Raw genomic sequence first — 22,381 nt, 5'->3', positions numbered from 1 at the left:
CATGCGGAACATGCGTTCTGCACGTCATCTTGATGTGGTAAACATTTGTCTGAAGTTTCATCAAAATTCTTCAAAGGGTTGAAGAGTTACAGAGCGGACACAATTTCGTTTGACGCCCGCCCGCCCAGCCGCCCATCCGCCCGCCATACCCCAATCTAATAACCAGGATTTTCAAAATTGAAAACCTGGTTAAAAAACAAGAAAAGAAATTTCCATTTCGAAAACATAAGATTTTTTTTTTGCGTTTCTTAATGATGACTGGCCAACAACCATAACACTCCCTAAAAGTTAAAACCTTAAAACCACATCCCAAACTCTTAAATACCCCATGAAAATAAAAAATAAACAAATAACAATCATTGATTGAAGGCATATGAGCTTGTTTTTGAAGCATTGGAATATCTAAATTTAGCACAAATGTAACTTGATGACAAATTGTACCCGCACAGAGGTATCATATTCCAATGTACCAAACAAAAGAAACGCTGAAGTTCAAAGAGGTATTTTAAGTATAATGAGGCAAAAGAAGATCCAACTATTTGCTTGCTAATACAAAATAATAGTGTTCCTTTACTGCAAATACCTGTATTAAGCTGGTATAGAAACATCTTAGTTTTTGACAAATTAAAGTACATAATTCAGTAAAAGATAACTATTAAACATGAATGCTGATAAAATAAAAACAAAATCTTTTTTTAATCTTTACACAACTCTGACAAAATACTTTAACTAGATTCTATATTAAATTCAGTTCAAAACATCAAGAACAGTGATAATTAAGTTCATCTGAATCGGTGTCGAGTGATTAATATGAAACGCTTAAAAAACTTTCATTTGTCCGAAAAAATAATACTTTTTTCAACAAAAACAAAATACCTTAAAGCCTTGATACAATGTGAATAAAGAGCTGTTTTTTTGGTAGTGGCCTTGTATTACAATTTTGACACCTGTATACAAAACCTATAACTGGTAAACAGTCGCAGTTCAAGGCCAAAAGATAACATTAAGCTGTAAACATGCCAAATTACACCATGATTTTTGTGTTTCCTCAGCATTTTGGGAAACCGTAGTTTCACAATGCAGTTAGTGGGTTTAAAGCATTAAAATTTTGTTAATTATAACTTCATCAGATGATCTGTTCATGATTTTAAACTGTTGAATTAAAATTTCAATTGAATTTTGAAGTGTTGAAAATTTTAATAGACCGCAAAATGCGGTAAACTCAAGTCATTAAAACAGTTTCATTATCTTGAAAAACAATTATTCCCAGTTAATGAATATTAAACACATAAAACTGAGGGACTTTTGTATAATGAATCCATGATTTTCTCATTTAACGCCAGCAAAACAGAAACGAAATTTCAAATAAATTCTTAATTAAGAATAAACTGTCCTATGTAAAATCATGGCCATACGCAACCTTATAAATTACTAGTTACAGATCCTTAGTCAATAACAGCTGAAGAGACATATATAAAAATAACCCTAGCGCGACCCGATTAAAACCACAGTGATAATTCACCATTATTGATTCTAGCAACCTTGAACTAGACCATCTGTCCTATTTTTGGCGATACTAGATATTTGTTTGGCTTGTTTTCATTGAAAAAAAATCCATTAAATAGCAAGGAGATTTTTTTTTTTTGGTTCTTTTATTACATATTGCGCAATACTTACTGATTAACAAATTACTTAAAACAGTATTTTTTCTTCTATCAAATGAATTTATTTCTTGAGATAAAAATATCTGTGTACTTCAATTTGTAATGAGAACTTGTTTTCTTTTTTTCTGTTTATTTTGTCATTTTTATTCCAACCAGATTAACAATACATGTATAAAATTGCTCGCAAGTTTGATATTGGATAAATTCCTTATGGCTTGGACAATTTATGGGGCTCCCATTAGTTTTGCCCCCCCCCCCCCCCCCCCTTTAAAAATGATCTGGACATCCATGGCATCAAAGAATCCATGGGGGATCTTAAAATTCTGAGTACTCATGGCAAATGCACAGTATATGCACTCATGGCACATTCCTCATGACATAAAGTTTGAGTACATATTATATGATATATCCATCAAACATCAACTCATTCCAGGAAAGTATGAATATGTGCTCAATGCAGTCATATAAGATCTCATATAAGATCTGTATACACATGCCATGGAATTCTTATGGCATTATTCTTATGACACCCATACTCAGGTCTGACACTGCATACCATATTTAACATACTTGAGACATGAAATGAAACTTTTTTTGAGACAGAAGAGAAGTTGTAAGAAATCGCTGTAGACTTCACAATATATGTAAGTTGTTTTTCAACCAACCAGTGAAATAAACTAATTTATAATCTTTTGATAGCATTGCCAAAAGTGAATTTGCCAGTATTCTTTCCTATAGGGCATTACAAAATGACCTACATTGCAACACAAAAATAAATCAGTTAGCTTGACATTAAATAAAATATAGTTTAATCAAAGGTTGTATAAAATACTTTGATAATGTCATATTAAAGAAGAATAAAAAATAAATTTTTATGATGGGTATAGGAAGATAAAATTCTATTTCAAAACATTCAGACTTTTAACAATTCATCAAGATAGAGTTTTGCAAGTATTATGCATTGAAATGTAGGTTTTAAATATTTTTGAGTTTATTGTGTGGCAAAAACAGGCCACATTAAAGGCCAGAGTTGGGGATTTACCAAAAGTTTAATTTTTGGAAATAGTTTAAACTACTTCATTTCAATACCTTTATCATAAGAAATACTCAGACGAAAGTATATTATTTCAAAAGTTCTAATTGTTATTTAGATGTGTGGCAAATAAAATATTATTTTATATAAATGCTGCAGTTAATCAATGAAATACAATAGTATAATTTAATAATTAATGCAAAAAACAAGCGTATTATCTGTCTGCTTAAATAATTTCTGACAAATGAATGTATAAAATCCAATAAACAGTAAGTTTGAAACTTGTGAAATAGTTCTGCATCAATTAGCATGTCTCGGCCATATAGATTTTTCTTTCAGAAAATCATGAAAATGCATTACAGGTTACAAAATGTTTAGTCTTTTTTTACCATTTTTTAAGTTTTTAACCAGTTCGTTGTAATTTGCGCCAAAAAAAAAAGAGAGTTCCAAAATTTGATCAAACTGTAAACAAGAAACATTCATTAGGGTACCGCTGAACAAATGTCCGTACATTCTTTACACTGTGGACACATCCTTCATACATACAATAAAATGTTCACATATTTACCTGTCATCACATCATTCACAGATTTGTCAGTCACACTTTATTTGTTACATGTCAAGAAAGTAGTTCACACTTCCGATATGGTCAAAAAATATAGTTTTAAAAGCAGTAAGGTTATGTAAAAAAGCTGCACAGAAAATATCACTGCATATGTAGTTGCCCTATAAAGTAGCTTCAGTGGATATATTTGCTATGCTTTAGTTCCATATAGACATCTTCACGGCAAAGGTTTCGCAAAGAGGTCGTATGAAATGGTAATCATATGCCTTGCAATATGGACAAGGTATCATGTGACTGTACTCACTGAAGTACGGTAGACCGCTCCCGACATCTACGACAGCCCTTCGACAATGCTTACAAGTGAGACGCTTCTGACAGCAAGGCATTGCCGCAAATATGTCGTATGAATACATCGAACCTAACAGCAACGAGCTACCATCCCATTTACGTTTACAGGCCACACAACGTACATCATTTCCACCCTCTAGACAGGAAACACAGACCGCGTTGATATACTGGAGTCGTCCCTCTGAAATCACTTGTAGTGCTTGATTGTCATAAGCCTGGGGAGATAGGAATAATGTTCCATCAACTAACGGGTAACGATCGAAAACACATAGCTCATTTTTGCACAAAAGACAGTGGAGTGATGTAATCTTGTATGAACTCAAGTGGTTGAGAACAAACGAATGAACATCATCATTTCCATTCAGGGCATCATCCTCCATCTTTATATGATAAGGATTCTGCTTGTGCTTTGGAAGAATGCTGAAGGCTGACAAGTCGCAGCGTTTTGCAAACATGCTCGCCAAAGACCCGCTTATAGGACTATTATCAGGACTGGATGAGGATTCCATGAAGCTGAACCTGGAGTTGGACTTGTGTCCAAAACGTATGACTGCAGAATTCTGCGGGGAAGGAGGCACCGGTGAATCAGAACCTGAGGTTACAGATGAGGCAGAATTTGGTGGACTACTTCCGGTACTGCTTATACTGTTGGCACGCAGACGTTCATCATTTCGGTTGTTTATGATGGTTATACTAGGGCTTGCCTTTCGTATATGAATAGAATTGCCATTCACATGATCAGCATTATCAACTTTTCCATTTGTAACAGTATTGTTAGTTTTTGTGTTAGCATTAGGAGTGTTTGCATTTGTGTTGTTGTTACCAGATGGTCTTCTCTCACGTGGTACAACATTGCCAGTATTCAGCTCAGGTTTGCCAGTTGTTTGCTTCTTCTTGTGTTTCTTCTTACCAGCATTATCTACATGAAGCGGTGCTATATAGTCCAAATCTTTTCTTAGATGCCCTTTTCCACAGTTGCAATCACACGCTTTGAATGCAAGATCATACCCTTTCTTTGTCCATAAATTTTGCAATCGTTGTTTTTCACTCCAGCTACGTGCACGGCCGCACGAGCGTAGATACGATAGCACGCTTTCCTCGAAAGATTCAAAACAACTTTTATGCATCCAATTTCCTTCCGTGCATGCATCATTGTTGCATACAACACGGACCGCATCCGCAACATTTTCAGTATCTATCATTTCATCCTTAACCGGGCAGATTCCAGGAAAACAACATTTCTGCATACGCTGGCCATTCTGGACAGGTCTGGCAGGAGCATGGTTGTCGTGATTCCCCGGTACGTTGTTGTTTGTATCCGCCCTATTCGCGTTACTGCGATTAATTTTAACATGCTTTTGGTGCGGCATGATAGAATATATCCACAAGCAACAGATTCAACCTTTCGAATAAGTTGTCACAGAAAATTTCACTAATTAAAAGCAGTTTATTTCGCGTACATGCGTTGAAATCCCGGCGAAATGTTTGTTATGTTTTGCTCGTTCAATGGCTTAACTTAACATGCGTTACGATTGGTTATTTTCTGGATCAGTGTCGTAATGTAAATTTTCATTGGTTAATGGATAACCCTGACCTTGAGGTCGTATTTTATTATGATAATAAGCGCGAGCGATGAAGTTGTTTACTACGATCAAAAGTAGGTCAATGGTGTTGAATCTGTTTATAAATTTAGATATTTATTTTTCATTGAAAGCTTAACTACGAACAATCATTACAGAAAAGGAATCGCTTAGTTTATCGCACAGTAAATTTAGGCCGCATAATATAGAAAGTGCAACCGGCCTGATTTTGTTAGGAGGCCCTGTAGGGGTAATTACTAGTATACATGACAGATAGTGCTCAGTAATTCGCTGAAACCCAACGCACACAACTGTGTAGGCCTACACAGGTACGTGTAAATTATTTTGATAATCCACTGTTTAATTTGAAGTATAAGCCTGTTTGTTCAAAATCAGGGTAGGTTATATCTATTTAATATACCTCAAATGAGGTAAAAAAAAAAAGAAGATAAAATCTGAATTTCTTAAATAGATCAGTTGGGACACTAAACACAGAAAGATACGCAAACATGGTTAAAAAGTAAAAAAAAATACACTAGACTAGTATACTCATCATACAAATTGAAACTATTAAAAAAAAAATTAAGTGAAAAGTGTTGCAACACTTCAAACTTGGGTCATTTTTCATAATAATTATTAGTAATATCATTCTGGAACAACGATTTTAAATTTTGCATACTTGTAAGTTATATGTCAAATTGACTGAGTTCCCTAAATAACCGCAGTGGAGTCCCTTTAAAATTATTTTTTTTTTATAATATTAGATAACAGGTATATCAGTACTTGTGACACGCTCTGTAAGGTAAACAAATGTTTATTATGTGACAGTTTAAACGTTTACCACCGGTGTTTACATTCGGTTCAAACCCAACCGAATTAACATCTTCTCCCCAACTAGATTTAATTAAAATGAATGCAGTTAAGTAGATCTACTTAATTTTGAATTATTTCAATATCTATATATGATGATTTTAGGCATTTAATATATTTGCCTTTACCCCTGTCCCTCATCCTCTCTCCTAATTCAAAATAGGCTAGAATTACTTTCAAAAGCTCTGAAGCTGAGGGTCGTGGGTTCGTTTAAACATTTTTATGTGTCTCTCTCAGATCCACTTTGGAAAGAAAAAAAAGTGTTTAATTTTGATTATATAATCATTAGCCATTATTTATTGACTGGATAATAATAAATTTAATAACAATTAAATATTGAACCTGATATTTTCAAAGTTTGACAAGATCGGCAAATATACTTTTCAGAAAATTTAGGCATACTTTGAAAACAGCGCCTCGATCATTTTAGTAATTTTTAGGTACTTTTTGTATTTTCTGATCGCAAGATCAGTAAATACATAGCTAACATCCACGGTCTAACACAAATTTTCCTAACAGACCTAACAACGCAAAGTAGCTCTCACTCAGAAGTGCTTAAAAACCAGCAATTTAAAATAAAGAATAATTTTTAATGTATGTATTTAACGAATTACAGTGCATTAAAAGTTTAGAGTAGTCAATAGAAATATGAGGTTACAATCACAAATTTCGCGGATGAATATCATTTTTACCCAATGAAAAATGTTCGGCTATTTCCGTAAAGCTTAATCAATAAAATTGCTATTTTTAGCTATGTCGATTACCCGAATACTCCAGAGCGTAGTACACAAATAAATCTGACTGTCGAGTAGTGGAATATATACATGTCGTACTGTTTTGTCGAGAAGATTTTCGCTAAATTATTTTCATCAGTGTTAAACAACAGGTTTATAGTGAAGAAAATACCTCGAAATTAGTAAGGATTACAAACACGGAATGGAAATTACAATGTATTTGTTATTATTCAAGCTACATATGTATTACTTCACCGTGGTGCAGAGGTAGCGCGCTCGTTTAGAGTGTGAGAGGCCCAAGGTTCAAATCCTAGTCGAGGCAACTTTTTTTTTGAAGTGTCTTTTTTAAGGAAGTAGCCACGATATGCAAGGATAAAATATGGCTGTCATAAAATGAAAAAGATTTTTGATGCAACTCTAGTCATGCAAAATTCCATATGTATCAATCTCAAACTGTTATAGACGCAGTCGCTGCGTAAGATTAATTATAGAATATAAAAATAAACTTATATAGGAAAATACATACAGATAGTCAGTATGATTTAGATTGCAAAGATCAGAAAATACCACAGAGGTTGCAGCCCTTTGATTGTATTTTCTGATCGCAAGATCAGTAAATACATAGCTAACATCCACGAACAGACCTAACAACGCAAAGTAGTTCTCACTCAGAACTGCTTAAAAACCAGCAATTTAAAAGAAAGAATAATTTTTAATGTAGGCATTTAACGAATTACAGTGCATTAAAAAATTAGAGTAGTCAATAGAAATATGAGTTTACAATCACAAATTTCGCGGATGAATATTTTTTTTACCCAATGAAAAATGGTCAGCTATTTCCGTAAAGCTTAATCAATAAAATTGCTATTTTTAGCTATGTCGATTACCAAATACTCCAGAGCGTAGTACACAAATAAATCTGACTGTCGAGTAGTGGAATATATACTCGTCGTACTGTTTTGTCGAGAAGATTTTCGCTAAATTATTTTCATCCGTGTTAAACAACAGGTTTATCGTGAACAAAATATCTTGAAAATAGTAAAAATTACAAACACGAAATGGAAATTCTCAAATTAGAATTACAATGTATTTGTTTTTATTCAATCTACATATGTATTACTTCACCGTGGTGCAGAGGTAGCGCGCTCGTTTAGGGTGTGAGAGGCCTGAGGTTCAAATCCTAGTCAAGGCAACTTTTTTTTGAAGTGTCTTTTTTAAGGAAGTAGCCACGATATGCAAGGATAAAGTGTGGCTGTCATAAAAAATGAGAAATGATTTTTTTGATGCAACTCGTCATGCAAAATTCCATATGTATCAATCTCAAACTGTTATAGACGCAATCGCTGCGTAAGATTAATTATAGTATATAAAAATAAATTTATACAGGAAAATACATACAGATAGTCAGTATGATTTAGATTGCAAAGATCAGAAAATACCACAGAGGTTGCAGCCCTTTGATTAAAAAATAGGCTCTGGTGTAACAAGACTTAGTGTGGGGGTAGGGAATCATATTTATGTATTTCAAGCATTTTGAATGTGAATTGTTATCTGAATGCTATCAATTTGTTTCTTAACGATATGAGTCTAATCAACGGGGGGGGGGGGGGGGGGGATTGTCTAATCAACGGGGGGATTCCATAAAGATGATATATTTAACGTTTCCTCATTTCTGAAAGCTCTTCCAATATACATGTACATGCTTAATTTTAGAAAAGCGTCCATAACGCATAAACCATATGGTAAATTTTCTTTAAATTATTACATATAGCACCTGGTGTCTTAATTAATAATTTAGGCATATAACTGACCTCGGCCCACCACACTTGTACATTCTGGGTTAGTTAGTGACACACCTTTCACTGCATGTTCGCACAACGTCAAAATGTTAGCGACATATATATAAAGTTATGGAAGCCACAGAACTACTTCCACTGATATTGCCATAATAGCGTTAATAGAGGTTGTTTGGCGATGAGGTCAACAACCTATACAACCTTAAGCTAAAAATCGATTGTCAAATCTTGCAAATATTTTTTTACGAAAGAAAGAACATTGCACATGTACATTCTTTTTCTCCTATCCTTTTATTGATAAATTTTGCATAACATGACACCCCTGCATTTAAAGCTTTCAAATAGTAGTTAGTTGTTCAAACAAATGTCCGTGTACTAGATTTTTTCCTTTACCTTGACATTTGGACGATAATTTAACGCACGAAGAACGTTACTCAAAAGATAACGTCTGTGCTTTTCAAACATTATAATATCAAGAAATATCTACAAATATAAAATAGTTGAAGTTATTGCGGATATTCATAATCGTAAGTGACATTTCTTAATTACTGTAAAAATAGATAAATTGAAGCAAAATAGAAATTGTTTAAGTGTATTCTACATGGTTTTTCGCGATATTTATAACCTTAACTATGGAAGGCCAGGACTGTCATATTTGATTTGCTGTTATGAAAGCGGACTTGCATCATAATTTAAATTTTATACTTTGGTTTTATTTGGATTTTTTTTTAACAAATTTTTTTAAAAAATTCGGGATTAATTTACTTGTAAAATTTTTCTTTTTTAAAAAACAGTCCCCCAAAACCAAAATTTTAAAATTATTCCCCTTTAAAAAACTTTGGTTTTAGATCTATTCAATTTCTCTATTTTAAATTTTATTGTCTTGTTGTTTTCATTGAGCACTGTAAAAATACAGCATGCATATTTTTTTCTGAACTTTCAATGTACAGTAAAATTGCATTTAATAAGCCTTTGTATTGTAAATGCGTCGTACGTGTATTCATTCGGAACATCTCGCCGATTTTCAATCATCATCATGGAAACAATACCTTTTTTTGAAAATATAGTAATACCACCTGACATTTGATAAGGGTCTTTGCACATTGCACAAATTGGACATCCATAGGGTATTTCAGTAATACTAAGATTAAAAAACAACAACAACAAAACAACAACAACAAAAAACAAACGATGGTTATATAGATATGTTTACGATAAGAAACAAAACGTAAAATACAAAGTTTTATTTAAAGTTTACAGAAAAAATCCCGGGAGGGCCCTTTTCCCTAGATTTTAAAAAAACCACATTTTTATTTGCCCTATAGCAATGAATAAAAGAGCTTACCCTGTTGTGGGGTATATAAATTTTTTAGGGGGTGATTGACTCTTTTTCAAAAAAAAAATCCTTACTCGTGGGTTTTAAACGATAAAGCTGATAAGATCAAACTTTTCCAAAATTTAAATTTTAAAAATTAAATGATAAATTTTTTTTTGAACATGAAAAAATTGTCCAAAATAAAAAAATTGTAAATACTGTAAATTTCGGCAAAAACGGGGAAAACGCATATAAAACTTATAAAAAAATGCAAAAAATCTGAAACGTATATTGTTTTTACTTAGTTTTTTAAAAGACCCTTGTTAAATTATGAATAATAGCAGAAATGTTCCTGTTGTGAATAAGTATCACACAAAGACGGATAGGATCGCAACTCAAAAGTGTCACTGAAAAATAGTTAACTTTTCTGTTGTTGGTTTTTATATACAGAAATGAAATTAAATATACAATTCAAATGATATAAAATAATAAGTCAGTTTGAACAGAGACCAAGGGCCATAACTCTTATATATGAATCGTTCATTTTTCCTCAAATAACAGTAATTGTGCTGTATTTTGAATTAGATTATAGTTATAGCAGGCTATATGGCCGTAAATATATTTGAACCGCGTCACGACAAAACCAACATAGTGGGTTTGCGACCAGCATGGATCCAGACTAGCCTGCGCATCCGCGCAGTCTGATCAGGATCCATGCTGTTCGCTTACCAACTCTATTACAAGTGGAGAAACTGACAGCGAACATCATGGATCCTAATCAGACTGCGCGGATGCGCAGGCTGGTCTGGATCCATGCTGGTCGCAAACCCACTATGTTGGTTTTGTCGTGACGCGGCTCATTTATGATTTTGTACATGGGAAGATGTAGGGAAAACAAAACTGATATGTTTGAATGAATAAAGGGCATTTTTTATATAATGCCTTAAAATTTTATTCAATGTAATAAAGCACATATATAAGTATTAAGTTTCCCGTAAAACATATCTGTGTGGTATATTTGGCTATATCAGAAACTTTTATTAATAACAGAAATTATAATAAAGCTCTGTGGCCATAATCAGTCAAAAACTCTTCTTAACTGTTAAGGTAATGGGGTAAATCAGTTTAACATTATTATTTTTTTATAGTTTCAGTACCCGACTTTCCAGTATGGCGTCAGAATGGTTTAAAAACATGTGCGGGTTCAGGGTGGATGACGAGGCTATCAAGAATGTCCCATACCCAACTACAGAGTTAACGATTCACGTGACCATCAAGACGATTCAAAGCTTCGGTCTTCTTGGAACCGTCTTGGTTGGTCCTATAGCCGCGGCCGTAAAGAAGGACACAAGAAATTGGACAGGCGTAAAACATAAAATGACTCGATGCGGTAGGGGCGGATTGGTTCTAGGTGTTTTTATGGGGCCTTTTATGACGTATATGAAAATTAGAAAGGAAGAAGATCCATATAAGATCTGGGACAGATGTTACAGGTTACGTCATAATCGTGGTCAAATCCTTGTCGACCAATCATCAGTGGTTGGAGGAGTAGGTGGTGCCGCCATAGGCGCAGCGACATCTAGCGGTGCTCTATTTGGCGGGCTTGTAGGAATGTCGTCGGGTATACTTGCAGCGGCAGTTTATAATAATGTTTTAAAGAAGAAAGACTAGGCGTTGCACTGACAGCATTTCCGGTGCGAAAAAGACGGCATTATACTTACTTTTGTGCCATAATAATTCAGCTTGCAATTTAAATTACCCTCCAAACGAGAAGATATGCGCACGCGCGGACACTTGATTAATCTTTTATCAAGTTTAATATAGAAAGGAGTGAGGATTGTGTTTAAAATAGTATTAAAATGTTTGATTTATATTTTAGAATAAAAAATTCTGCTTAGAGAAATGTGTACAGGGTTGAATTGAAACACAATGACCCCATTATATGAACCACAATATTTCTTCGAACCAAATAAATTTGTTTCAATCAAATATATTTTATATAACCAATATTCAATTACTCTATTCTTTGATAGACTGCCATATTAGAATAATATAGTTTATGTATATATGCCGTGTTTGGACATTGTACAAATATGTGTGAAGAATGCGTGAAATGAAGATGTAGATTTATATATATATTAATCAGGGATAAAAATTAGCATATCATGTTTATGTTCTTGTTATTGCATGTGATACTGACTCATTCAAACAGTAACATATGGTAGCAGTGAATCATACAGAAATAAGTTCAACCGTCCGATTTTCACATTAATGGATTTCAGATAATGTTCTAGCATGGTAAACTAAAGTGGAGTTGTTTTTCTGCAGGCAACTCCTCGATTGTTTTTGATGAAAACCATATTTTATACATGTATATTATCAATCCGGAACACGGCGAAATTCAGTTATAAAGCACAGATGTTTAGTAAATGAAAAGAAAAACACACCAAAAACATACAGTCTAACTAATATTTTAAGGTTTGCTCCTTCTTAAACATATATTTGCACACATGCAAAATTTATGTTATCAAATTAATGAAAATGTATTTATTTCAGCTCAATTGTGATGAAATCTTCATATATACGAGGGTCATTCATAAAAGTTCCCGGACTTGGACCATAACTTGTTAAAAAAAATCTTTATATAAAAAAATAATGAACAGCACAGGCAGTAGGAGATTGTCTTCTTTTATACAGTCATAAAATTGTTTTCAATTACATAAAAACGTGTATAATATATATAGCAACACTTTGTATAACCATTGTAAACAACTCACGGAGCACATTACGTCAAAACGACGTCGTATTTAGGCTACTATATCTTGAACTAACAGTACTTTAGTCGTATGTAGAAAACGTGCACCTGGTAGTTCTCGAACTCACGATCCCTGGGTTAAGAACTGAAAGGGACTTCACACATGATGGGACTTGAAATATTCTTTCGAGATGTAACTTGTGAGCAAAATTTTAGATCATTCGCTCACATCATTTTCCAGAATAATTATTCTAATTGTGAGAAATTACCCAAAATTGAAAAGCGTTGCTACGAATAGCACAAAAATATATTTTATATATTTTACAACAGATTTGCGGTAAACCCTAGATATAAATGTTGATTTGAGGAATGTAGAAAAATTAACATATTGTTGCCACTAACAATTACCAAGAATAAGCTTGGACCATGGCGTGTACTGTTCAGTATTTAGGGGCAAGTAATCAATATTCATAATAAAATCAGTTAGCAGTCAGACCGAAAAAACGTGAAGGTCATCAGCGTTGATTATATATCTTAGAAACTTTATTTGGGCAGGTTCATGGGCCTAAATCGCAAGAAGGTTTTAGCAGTTATATGCTGTATGTAATTGAGATAGAAAAAGGTTCAAAGGTTGTTTGTCATAAAATATATAAAGTACGCCGAGATTTGCCACAAGCACATTTAAGTGTAAAGTTCGCCTAGGCCTGCCACAAGCACCTTTAAGTGAAAAGTTCGCATAGGCTTGCCACAAGTACCTTTAAGTGTAAAGTTCGCCTAGGCTTGCCACAAGTACCTTTAACTGTAAAGTTCGCTTAGGCTTGCCACAAGTACCTTTAAGTGTAAAGTTCGCCTAGGCTTGCCACAAGTACCTTTAAGTGTAAAGTTCGCCTAGGCTTGCCACAAGTACCTTTAAGTGTAAAGTTCGCCTAGGCTTGCCACAAGTACCTTTAAGTGTAAAGTTCGCCTAGGTTTGCCGTGTAAAGCTCGCCCAGGTTTGCCACATGCACCTTTAAGTGTAAAGTTTGTCGAGGCTTGCCATAAGCACACAAAGTGGATATAAGCATTTATTAGCGATTGTTAATCATGGACAAAAATGACAAAATACAATATGAATCAATGTCTTTTTATTAGGGGCAATTGGCTTTGTGGCCACTACCACTCAACACGGGTATCGAATTGCTGCCATGACCATTTGGCATAGATCCTTAACGTGTTTGAGTTCGAGTCAGTATTTTTCAGCAATTGTCTACTATATTTGACTATAACGCTGTTTTCTTGGTTCACTATGGTGGGAGACCGCTGTTCTTTTGAAGTGTTCTCGATTTATATGATATCAGATAAAATCTTAATGGCTCAGAAATTCATATTTTTTCTTTAATTTTTTAGAAATGTGAAACATGTTTTTATTAATGTCTCGAGCATGTTGGATGTAATTATTGTTTAACGCAAAACGTTCCATAATGTATCGCAAAGGTAGCAAAATGTAAACAAAGTTGTATTATTTTTGACGTCTATACAAAATACTAATTCACTATAATTATACCAATTGCCAACAGAGCAAAAGAAGTAAAGGGCTGTTCACCTATATGGCAAATTTGTAATTTTTTTCGAAACTGTAAAAGGATACCAAAAGTTAAAAAAAAATATTGAGAAATGAAATTGCTAGCACTTCTGGGACTTAATGAGCCTTTAATATTCAGCAAATTTAAACTTAAAACCAAATGTACATGTATAGTTTTCTATATTTTTTTTAACCTGAATCGATTTTTGGGTCTTGCCGGGGCAATCTTATCAGCTTGTCTCATTTTTAAATCCAAATTAGTTTTTGGGGGGCTCAAATTCAATCCATATTAATTATATCATACCCCTATGCTGTCGGAGATAACTGGTATAAAAACTAGAACATCTTAAAATACATTTTTTCGCTCATGTACATGGTATCTTTGCACCTTTTCATAAAATGTTCTAATATTTGCTTTGCCGACGCGGTTGAAGAGTTAAAGTACATTGTATATACCTGGGTTGATAACAGGAGAAGTGTTACCTTAACATCGGTGATTTCTTAAAACAGTAAGTGATTTTAATTACATTTTTATTTTGTTTTCCTGACATTATTAACTTGAATTTAGAATTGCATACGATAGATCGTACTTATATGTAAGATCGATCTCAAGCTTAAATAAATGCTGATTTAAGAAATCTTTTTATGCATAATATTATATGTATTGGTGTCTTTTGAATATATTTAAATAGGTCAGTAACTCACGAGTTCAAAATGATGGAGCGTAGCAATGTCCAAAATTTAATTGAGATACTTCTAGATATATTTGCAATATCATTTAATTGGAAAAGATGTTTGACTTATCTTTAAAGAAAAACGGACAGTACTATTCAACTCTGTTTAAGCAGAAATGAAACTTCAATGTTTATAAACATATGACTGCGCTTATTGGACGTTTTTTTACGTTACTAAATTTAACTTTTAGCTTAACCTTGACGATGCTACGTTTTTAAGTGCAGTTCGCGTCGATTGTAAGGGGAGGTAATTAGCTAACAAATAGAACCATTTTTACGAATTAAATTGTGCCCCTTTTGTACAAATTTGTCCGACGATTCATATTGAAACTTCTTTTTTAAATCACAAATTAATACAATATTAAAGACAAGTCTTTTTAAAAAATCTCTTTTGGACATAGATTTACAACAATATGCAATTAATTTGCTTTATGTCGTTTTCTCGTAAGTTTTTCAAAATTTGCTTTGATCATCATCATCACGTTTCGGAGTAAAACGCGCAATTGCTGGGACAACTATAATGTTAAAGAGAAAGAAAATATCAGCTTACTAAATTAGAATTCAGAAGTCGAATAACCCGCGTGATGATTTACATTTACTAGTTGCAAATGACATTCTAACAATGTCATCATTGTTGTGGAATAACAAAATTAGCCATTTTTGTTGCCTGTCGTCGAGTTAATCAGGATTTTGTCGTATCCCTAACATCCTTACAGTTTTATATATTATGCTACAATTTTTTCTTTTTCAGAATAACAATGGGTGGCGAATGGATGAAGAACATGTGCGGGGCAAAACTAGATGATGAATCCATGCAGAGGGTAGCACATCCTAGACTCGAACTTACGACCCACGTAACAATAAAAACTGTTCAAAGTTTCGGCTTCATAGGTACTGTATTAGTTGGCCCTATCAATGCCGCAATTCGACCAGAAACTCGAAACTGGGCGAGTGTCCAGGAGAAAATGACCCGAGCTGGAACCAACGGCTTAATAATAGGGGCTGTCTTGGGTCCGGTATTGACATATCTAGCAACAAAGAATGAAAAAGACGGTTATAAGGTTTGGGATAGGTGCTATAGACTTCGTTATAATCGGTGCCAAGTTCGAGTTGATCGACTGTCAGTCCTCGGAGCGGCTACTGGAGCGGCTATTGCGTATGGGACGGCGCATGCAGGAGGTGTTGCGTTCGGAAGTCTTGTCGGAATGTCGTCTGGAATATTACTTGGGGCAATTATAAACGCTACGTGTGTTTAATTGATGACAAAATCTAGTATAAGACGAAGATTTGGAAATAAGACATACTAATCTAGTATGAACTACGTTTTTCAGCCTGTTAATTTTACACAATTAACTTTATGCATTTATGTTTTTTATAAATTGTGTGAAGCAAATCGGAAGATAGGTTAAACCTCAAATCAAAGTTGTTTTCTTTTAATATCGAATAATGACAAAGCACGTGAAATGCACGAAATGCCCTCATGTCGTCTGGATATCCGCAGAGCATGCTAACCATTCATTGCTTATTTGACCCGTATTTGACCTTTTCTGTCGTGACTCTTTGACTTAGCCTGACCGTGAACTTGAGTCTCCTACAACATAATTCTTGTTGTTTACAAAATGTTTCATCCGTTATAACAAAGAAAATTTATTGAATTTCCCCTACGGTGCCCAGCGTTCAAGGCCATGTTTGTTGTTATTTTTTCCTCTGCATGAAAATTGGATATAGTGGATTGTTAAAATCGATATGTGAAACTTAAGCAATTAATCAACTGTCTAAAATCAATTAAAAAAACGGGGAGCCAAAAATGAGTAATTAAAAGAACATTCACCGAGTAAACAAGTACGTTTTGTTTAAAAACATTCTAATGGTATGGGCAAATATTTCATTTGAAATAAACAAAACTCTTAACAAATTCCTATTTGTTCGTCTGTTGAAATATTTGTATTTAAAATGTCCCACGTATTTAACTTACGTCAATAATTGATCAAACGGAGCAACTGATCCATGCAAAAGGAAGTAATTAAATGAATATTTCAATTAAGTTATCCAGACAATTAAGAAAAATAACGAAGATCAATTAAGGTAATGAATTTTATGCTACTAGTAAATGAAAGTATCTTACACGTGTACGAACAAAGTTTCAATGAATTGAGCGAAAGAAGAAATCTTGAAAAAGAAAATGTATTAAAAAGTCTGTTCTGTCATACAATTGTATACTGTAAGGTTTGAAGTAAAAATACTTGTATTAAAATACATCACAGTATAAAGAAAGACAATAATTTGTTTTGACAAAGGTTGGATTAATACTAACCATGGGATATTTCGTTTCAGACGTCCTGCAAAGTCGGTGAAAAGTTCAAACTCATTCTTAATATGTTAAATGTAGATTAACAATTAAACAATCTACATGGTTCAGTCAACAAATTTGATCAGTTGTGTGTTATGTTGTATGGATGATAACAAGAGTCAAACTATTCTACCATTTAATACATGTTGTTAAGACCAGAGCTCGAGTGAGAGTTAATTGATTCCTTTGAAGAAAGTTAAATGAAAATAGTAGAATAGTTTGAATCTTGTTATCATCCATACAACATAACATTGTGTAAAATACGTTTTTGTTCATATTGAAACTCCCTATTAAAAGGGTGGTAGTGGTTTTACAGCATTGTCAGTACATACATGACTACGATGTACTTCAACATAATTATTTAGTGAGTTTGCAAATAGAAAGTGTGCTAATGGTTACAGAGGGATTTTGTTTGTTTTTTTTTATGCATGATATTGGCATATTTGGTATCAATATTGGCAGAAATGTATTGACTGCACGATGGTTTATACTTATTTGGAAATTTGATTACGTGTTAACAACTGGTTGAAAAAAAAACAGTTACAGAAGCTTAGTTGTGCATTTTGTAAATGCGTCTTTGCCCTTGGATACTTGATTTTTTTTAATGGAACAGCATTTAAATAGCGTTAAGTCATGTACGTGCAGTCTTGGAACATTTTCGTTGATCCGTAGATGAGATGAACACAACAGATACTGGTTAAAGCTCACGTAACGAGATAAAAAATACGTTACAAAATCATATTCTGCAACTTTTACTTTTCAGCCTTCCGCTATTTCAACGTAATCAATTCTAATGCTCAAATTTCAGTACAAATTAAACCATTATAATTATGTCCAATACATTTACTATTTTCGCTCTTGTATGTAAGTAACCAAGTACACAACAGAGTATAGTAACGGACAGTATTATACCGAAATACAGGTATAGAAATCTTATTTTTGTTGGTATTATTAGACGCCTTTCAAAATTACTAAAAATAGAACGCTGCATATCATTACTGACCACAGGTTAATTATCTCTGGAGGCAGAAAGCTGTCTGCTAATAGCCAAAGTTCATATAACATTTAGTTAGAAAGGAGTCAACATATGCTTAAAAATAACCATGTCTTTGGATTTAACTCAGCTGAAAATGTCGGATTATGCTTCTAAGCTGTCAGCAACTGATTTAGTTGTTTATTTAGATAAACTAACCATTTCTGCAGACAAAACACTTCCAGATCCTTACGTAATTGACAAAAAATCTTGGATAAATGATCCCAAATTATGGCCAGATATTGGCTACCCTGATATCTACAACTATTTTGTTCAAAGTAGCAATTACTACTCAAATGAGCAAATGAAATGCTACAAATCTATGGATGCCTACCAGTACTTTGTATGTGGACATGTTCAGCCAGTTCTGTTCTACGACACAGGGATTGAGGATTTTACTTATCTTATGGCTGAAGTGTTGCCAAGCCAGCGACAGGGTACAAAAAATACATTGTACAAGGCTTACCTCATATTGAGAAAAGATGGTCGGATCCACACAACCCATTGTACCTGTATGGCAGGGTATGTTCATAAGATTATAAATTTTTATTTATATGATTTATACCTATTTGTTTTATCTGAGCTCTAACACAAGGCCCATAAAAAACATTTAGCAAGAATGTTCTGGCCAATCAGTAAGATTGACAAGATTTTTGTTAATTCATCTGGAGTATTCAAAAAAGTCATATTCTTCAGTAACAGGTGTAATTTTTATGTAAACCTAATTATTTTCCTTTTAATTTACAGAGCCGGTAAAGCGTGTAGCCATGCAGCAGCCATAGCTTACAAGGTTGAGGCCGCTATCCGAATGGGTCTTAATGTCACTGCAAGCACGAGCTCACTTTGTAAATGGAATGATATGTCAAGGCGAAAGGCAGAACCAGCCCCTGTGTCGTGCATAGACTTCAAGAGGCCAAAATATGAAGATGATGTAAGGCAGCCCTTGACTAAATCTAGCACGAATATTTCCACATGTCGCACTTTGGATTTCAATGCACTAAAGCGTATCCAGCCTAATGCAGCAATATTTACTCATTTGGAAGTCAAGGTAGCACCACAGGTCCCGAAAACTATAAAAGATAGCATTAAATCATTACAGTACAACAAAATGACACCAGATGAAATACTTTCTTCCTTGAGTGAACAGCTCTCCATTGAATTAGTTTCAAACTTGGAACAGTCACAAAGTTCGCTTTGGTCAATGCATAGGGAAGGGCGAGTCACCTCAAGTAGGATGCACCGTGTCTTCACTTTGCGAGACACAACAGAAAGATCGGCAATAGTTGATGAAATATTACATCATAAACGCTTTTCTACATCAGCAACCAAATATGGTTTAGATATGGAGGCATTTGCCAGAAAAACCTACCAAAAATATCACACTATTCTTCATGACAATTGTTTTGTGTTTAGAAAGTGGATTGGTGCTAAATAAAAAATATCCTCATCTAGGTGCCTCTCCTGATGGCATTGTGCAGTGTTCTTGTTGTGGAAAGGGATGTCTGGAAATTAAATGTTTGAAGACCTTCGAGAACGGAGTGCCGCAGCCAGACAGTTTAATAGCGAAATCAAATGCCGACTATCCTATAAATGAAAATTTCGAGCTCAAAAAGACACACAAGTTTTACACTCAAGTGCAAGGGCATTTGTTAATATGCAATTTAGAATACTGTGACTTATATTTGTGGAGTAAATCTTCCAGTGTTGGTATAAGGGTATACAAAGATGATACCTTCATAGACAAAATGTTGAAAAAACTAACATTTGAGTACAAACGATATATTTTACCTGCTATTATTGAAAACATTAAATGAAAACAAGAACTGGTTTTTGTAGTATGTTTATTTTTTACACATTCCATATATACAATATTGCTTCAAACTAGCCTTTGACAATTGGGGGGAGTAAGTTATGTAAAGTCCCTATAATGGTTACTATGTCATCCAGTAGATGCACGTGGCAAAGAGGTATGTTGGACTCAAGAATGAGAAAAGTTCTCATTCGACCTATCACCCTCTCTACATGTATTCTAACATGAGAAAGTTTTCTCGATGTTTCGACGTCTTTTCCGCTCAGTTGTTTCTTACCCTTTGTAAAGGACGGAATTCTTAACACCACACCCTGTGATGCCATTTCCTCTGACAGAAGAAACCCTCTATCAGCCAAAACTTCATCTCCGTGCATAAGATTTTCCATAAACCCAGATTTTAATGTAATTTCCTTATCTGATACTCTTCCACCCCAACCAGATGAGAGAAAATTTATCGCTCCTGATGGCGATATAGATATCAGATACTTTACAGTATTGTTATGTTTGTAATTACTCCAAGTTTGAGCCCGGGCGGTAAGGTTCTTCGGGCGTTCAATGAAGATCTCAAAGCAGTCAATAATTGATACACACTTATTATAGTCCGGTTTAAATGACAAAGGCACATTTGATCTTGCAACATCTCTCTCTGGCCAGTGTATCAAAGGCTTCAAACATTTTGAAATAACTGGAATCCATACATTCAATATCCGAGACGTAGATGTTTCCGTTATTCCAAACCTATAAGAAATATCTCTGTTCAACAGTCCAAGACGTATCTTAACTAATACTAATAAAAGATGATCATGGAGTGACAGTGCTCGACTTTGTCGTTTGTTTTCTACTAGTGGAAATATTTGATCATATATCCATAAAAATAAAGCTTTTGTCAGCCCAGTGTAGAAGGCGACCATACCAGCATCCATGCTAGAAAAAGACAGTTTTAATTTACTAATTCTCTGTTCCTGCAGATATGATTTCTTCTCAAGACATTCATTTGCTTTTGTTCCCTTTTTAAGTTTCTTTTCAAGCTCTGTGACCATGGATGTTTGTCCGTCAGTAAGCAAATCACACTGAATGCCTGGAACAAAAGTAAAGAACTCATAATTAAGGTGTGTAAGCTATTCATACTAATGTATTGTAATGAAACTTACACTTGTTTAAGTCTGATTTTATGCACTTTTACCAGAAATTTTATCTAATGCTATCAATTAGATGTTTGACCAACAAGTATTATTATACATTTACCAATGTTTATGTCCAAATCAGGCTCCTGGGACTGATGCTCAGGTATGGAAACAGCGTCATCATGAGACATTCCTGTTTTCTGTCTTTTCTTTGATCTTTTGAATCTTTCCATTGTAGTAATATTTGTTCTGCTATGTCCATTCTTTCCACCTAAATTCTGATTAGGTATGAAATCAGGATGAGTTATTTCCTCACATGGCTTTCCTTAAAAGAAAAGGTATTTCGAAATGTTATTTTATTATACTATCATTATATATAACTTTAGGCAGAAATTGACAGTTACATAATTACAATTAAAAACTACTTTTATCGTGAAAAATTAAACTGAACTATATAGATATATTTACAAGAATTCTATTATGAAACAAGACATACAAAAAATTAGGCAAAAGAATTGGTCTTACCCGTTATAAAATGCATACTGCATACACGAGAACTATTTGTAGGTTGCCAGGGCTTTTGTTTTCCCGGTGTACTGCCAATTTCTAATCTTTTTAAAGCTTTTATCCATGCTTCCCTTCTCCACAATGGATATTTAGGAAATCTATGTAATGATATGTTTTTTTCTGTGCTTTGTCTATTTGAACATCCAACTGCACAACAACTATGAACCATTTTGTTTAATTAATATTCTCAATTTTCACTGAAATATCACAAAATATTCTCTAAATTTCTGAAACCGGTTGAAGGTATTCTGCTGATAATGGCTATTTATCGTTAAACAGTAAATGGCTAATTAATGTGAGACTAATTTCTCTCTGAATCATGTTCTGGAGGCTTATCAGCAAGCAGCTTTCTGCCTCCACTAAATAATGCATTAACGACCTGAAATTGACCTCAGATTTTGCAAGGCGTCTTATAACTGTCAAGGCTATGCGGCGACTGTGGAGGAAGACCTCAGGTGCTCATCCGTGACCTTTAGTGTGTACACATTGACTGACGTGGTAACAAAGACAAAATAATGATAATAAATGCTGCCATATCAAAG

The 22,381-nt window shown here is 34.0% G+C and overlaps 4 protein-coding genes across 5 annotated transcripts; 2 read left to right on the top strand and 2 right to left on the bottom strand.

The window, feature by feature from the left end:
- Positions 1-1,122: 1,122 nt before the first annotated feature.
- On the bottom strand, positions 1,123-5,133 carry LOC132733318 (headcase protein-like). Its single transcript, XM_060719948.1, has one exon. It carries the CDS (start codon positions 4,978-4,980, stop codon positions 3,460-3,462), a length of 1,521 nt encoding a protein of 506 aa, XP_060575931.1. The 5' UTR covers positions 4,981-5,133; the 3' UTR covers positions 1,123-3,459.
- Positions 5,134-8,958: 3,825 nt separating this feature from the next.
- LOC132733304 (uncharacterized) lies at positions 8,959-12,071 on the top strand. Of its 2 annotated transcripts, none has more exons than XM_060719927.1 (2): positions 8,959-9,117; positions 11,054-12,071. In XM_060719927.1, the coding sequence occupies exon 2, from the start codon at positions 11,076-11,078 to the stop codon at positions 11,574-11,576; it is 501 nt and encodes a 166-aa protein (XP_060575910.1). In that variant the 5' UTR covers positions 8,959-9,117; positions 11,054-11,075; the 3' UTR covers positions 11,577-12,071. The 2 variants fall into 2 exon arrangements, with proteins under 2 accessions (XP_060575910.1, XP_060575916.1); XM_060719933.1 differs by having other exon boundaries at positions 8,962-9,117; positions 11,075-12,071.
- Positions 12,072-14,548: 2,477 nt separating this feature from the next.
- Positions 14,549-16,372, top strand: LOC132733252 (uncharacterized). Its single transcript, XM_060719860.1, has 2 exons — positions 14,549-14,730; positions 15,707-16,372. Exon 2 carries the CDS (start codon positions 15,714-15,716, stop codon positions 16,209-16,211), a length of 498 nt encoding a protein of 165 aa, XP_060575843.1. The 5' UTR covers positions 14,549-14,730; positions 15,707-15,713; the 3' UTR covers positions 16,212-16,372.
- A 3,846-nt stretch (positions 16,373-20,218) lies between these two features.
- On the bottom strand, positions 20,219-21,593 carry LOC132733242 (uncharacterized). Its single transcript, XM_060719848.1, has 2 exons — positions 21,394-21,593; positions 20,219-21,226 (listed from the first exon to the last, which is right to left on the bottom strand). Exons 1-2 carry the CDS (start codon positions 21,503-21,505, stop codon positions 20,220-20,222), a joined length of 1,119 nt encoding a protein of 372 aa, XP_060575831.1. The 5' UTR covers positions 21,506-21,593; the 3' UTR covers position 20,219.
- Between the last annotated feature and the right edge of the window lie 788 nt (positions 21,594-22,381).

The sequence above is a fragment of the Ruditapes philippinarum genome, unplaced genomic scaffold (assembly GCF_026571515.1).
Source record: "Ruditapes philippinarum isolate M1 unplaced genomic scaffold, ASM2657151v2 ctg823_1_1_1_1, whole genome shotgun sequence".
Taxonomy (NCBI): Eukaryota; Metazoa; Mollusca; class Bivalvia; order Venerida; family Veneridae; genus Ruditapes; species Ruditapes philippinarum.
This window is presented reverse-complemented; position numbering and strand designations above follow the sequence as displayed.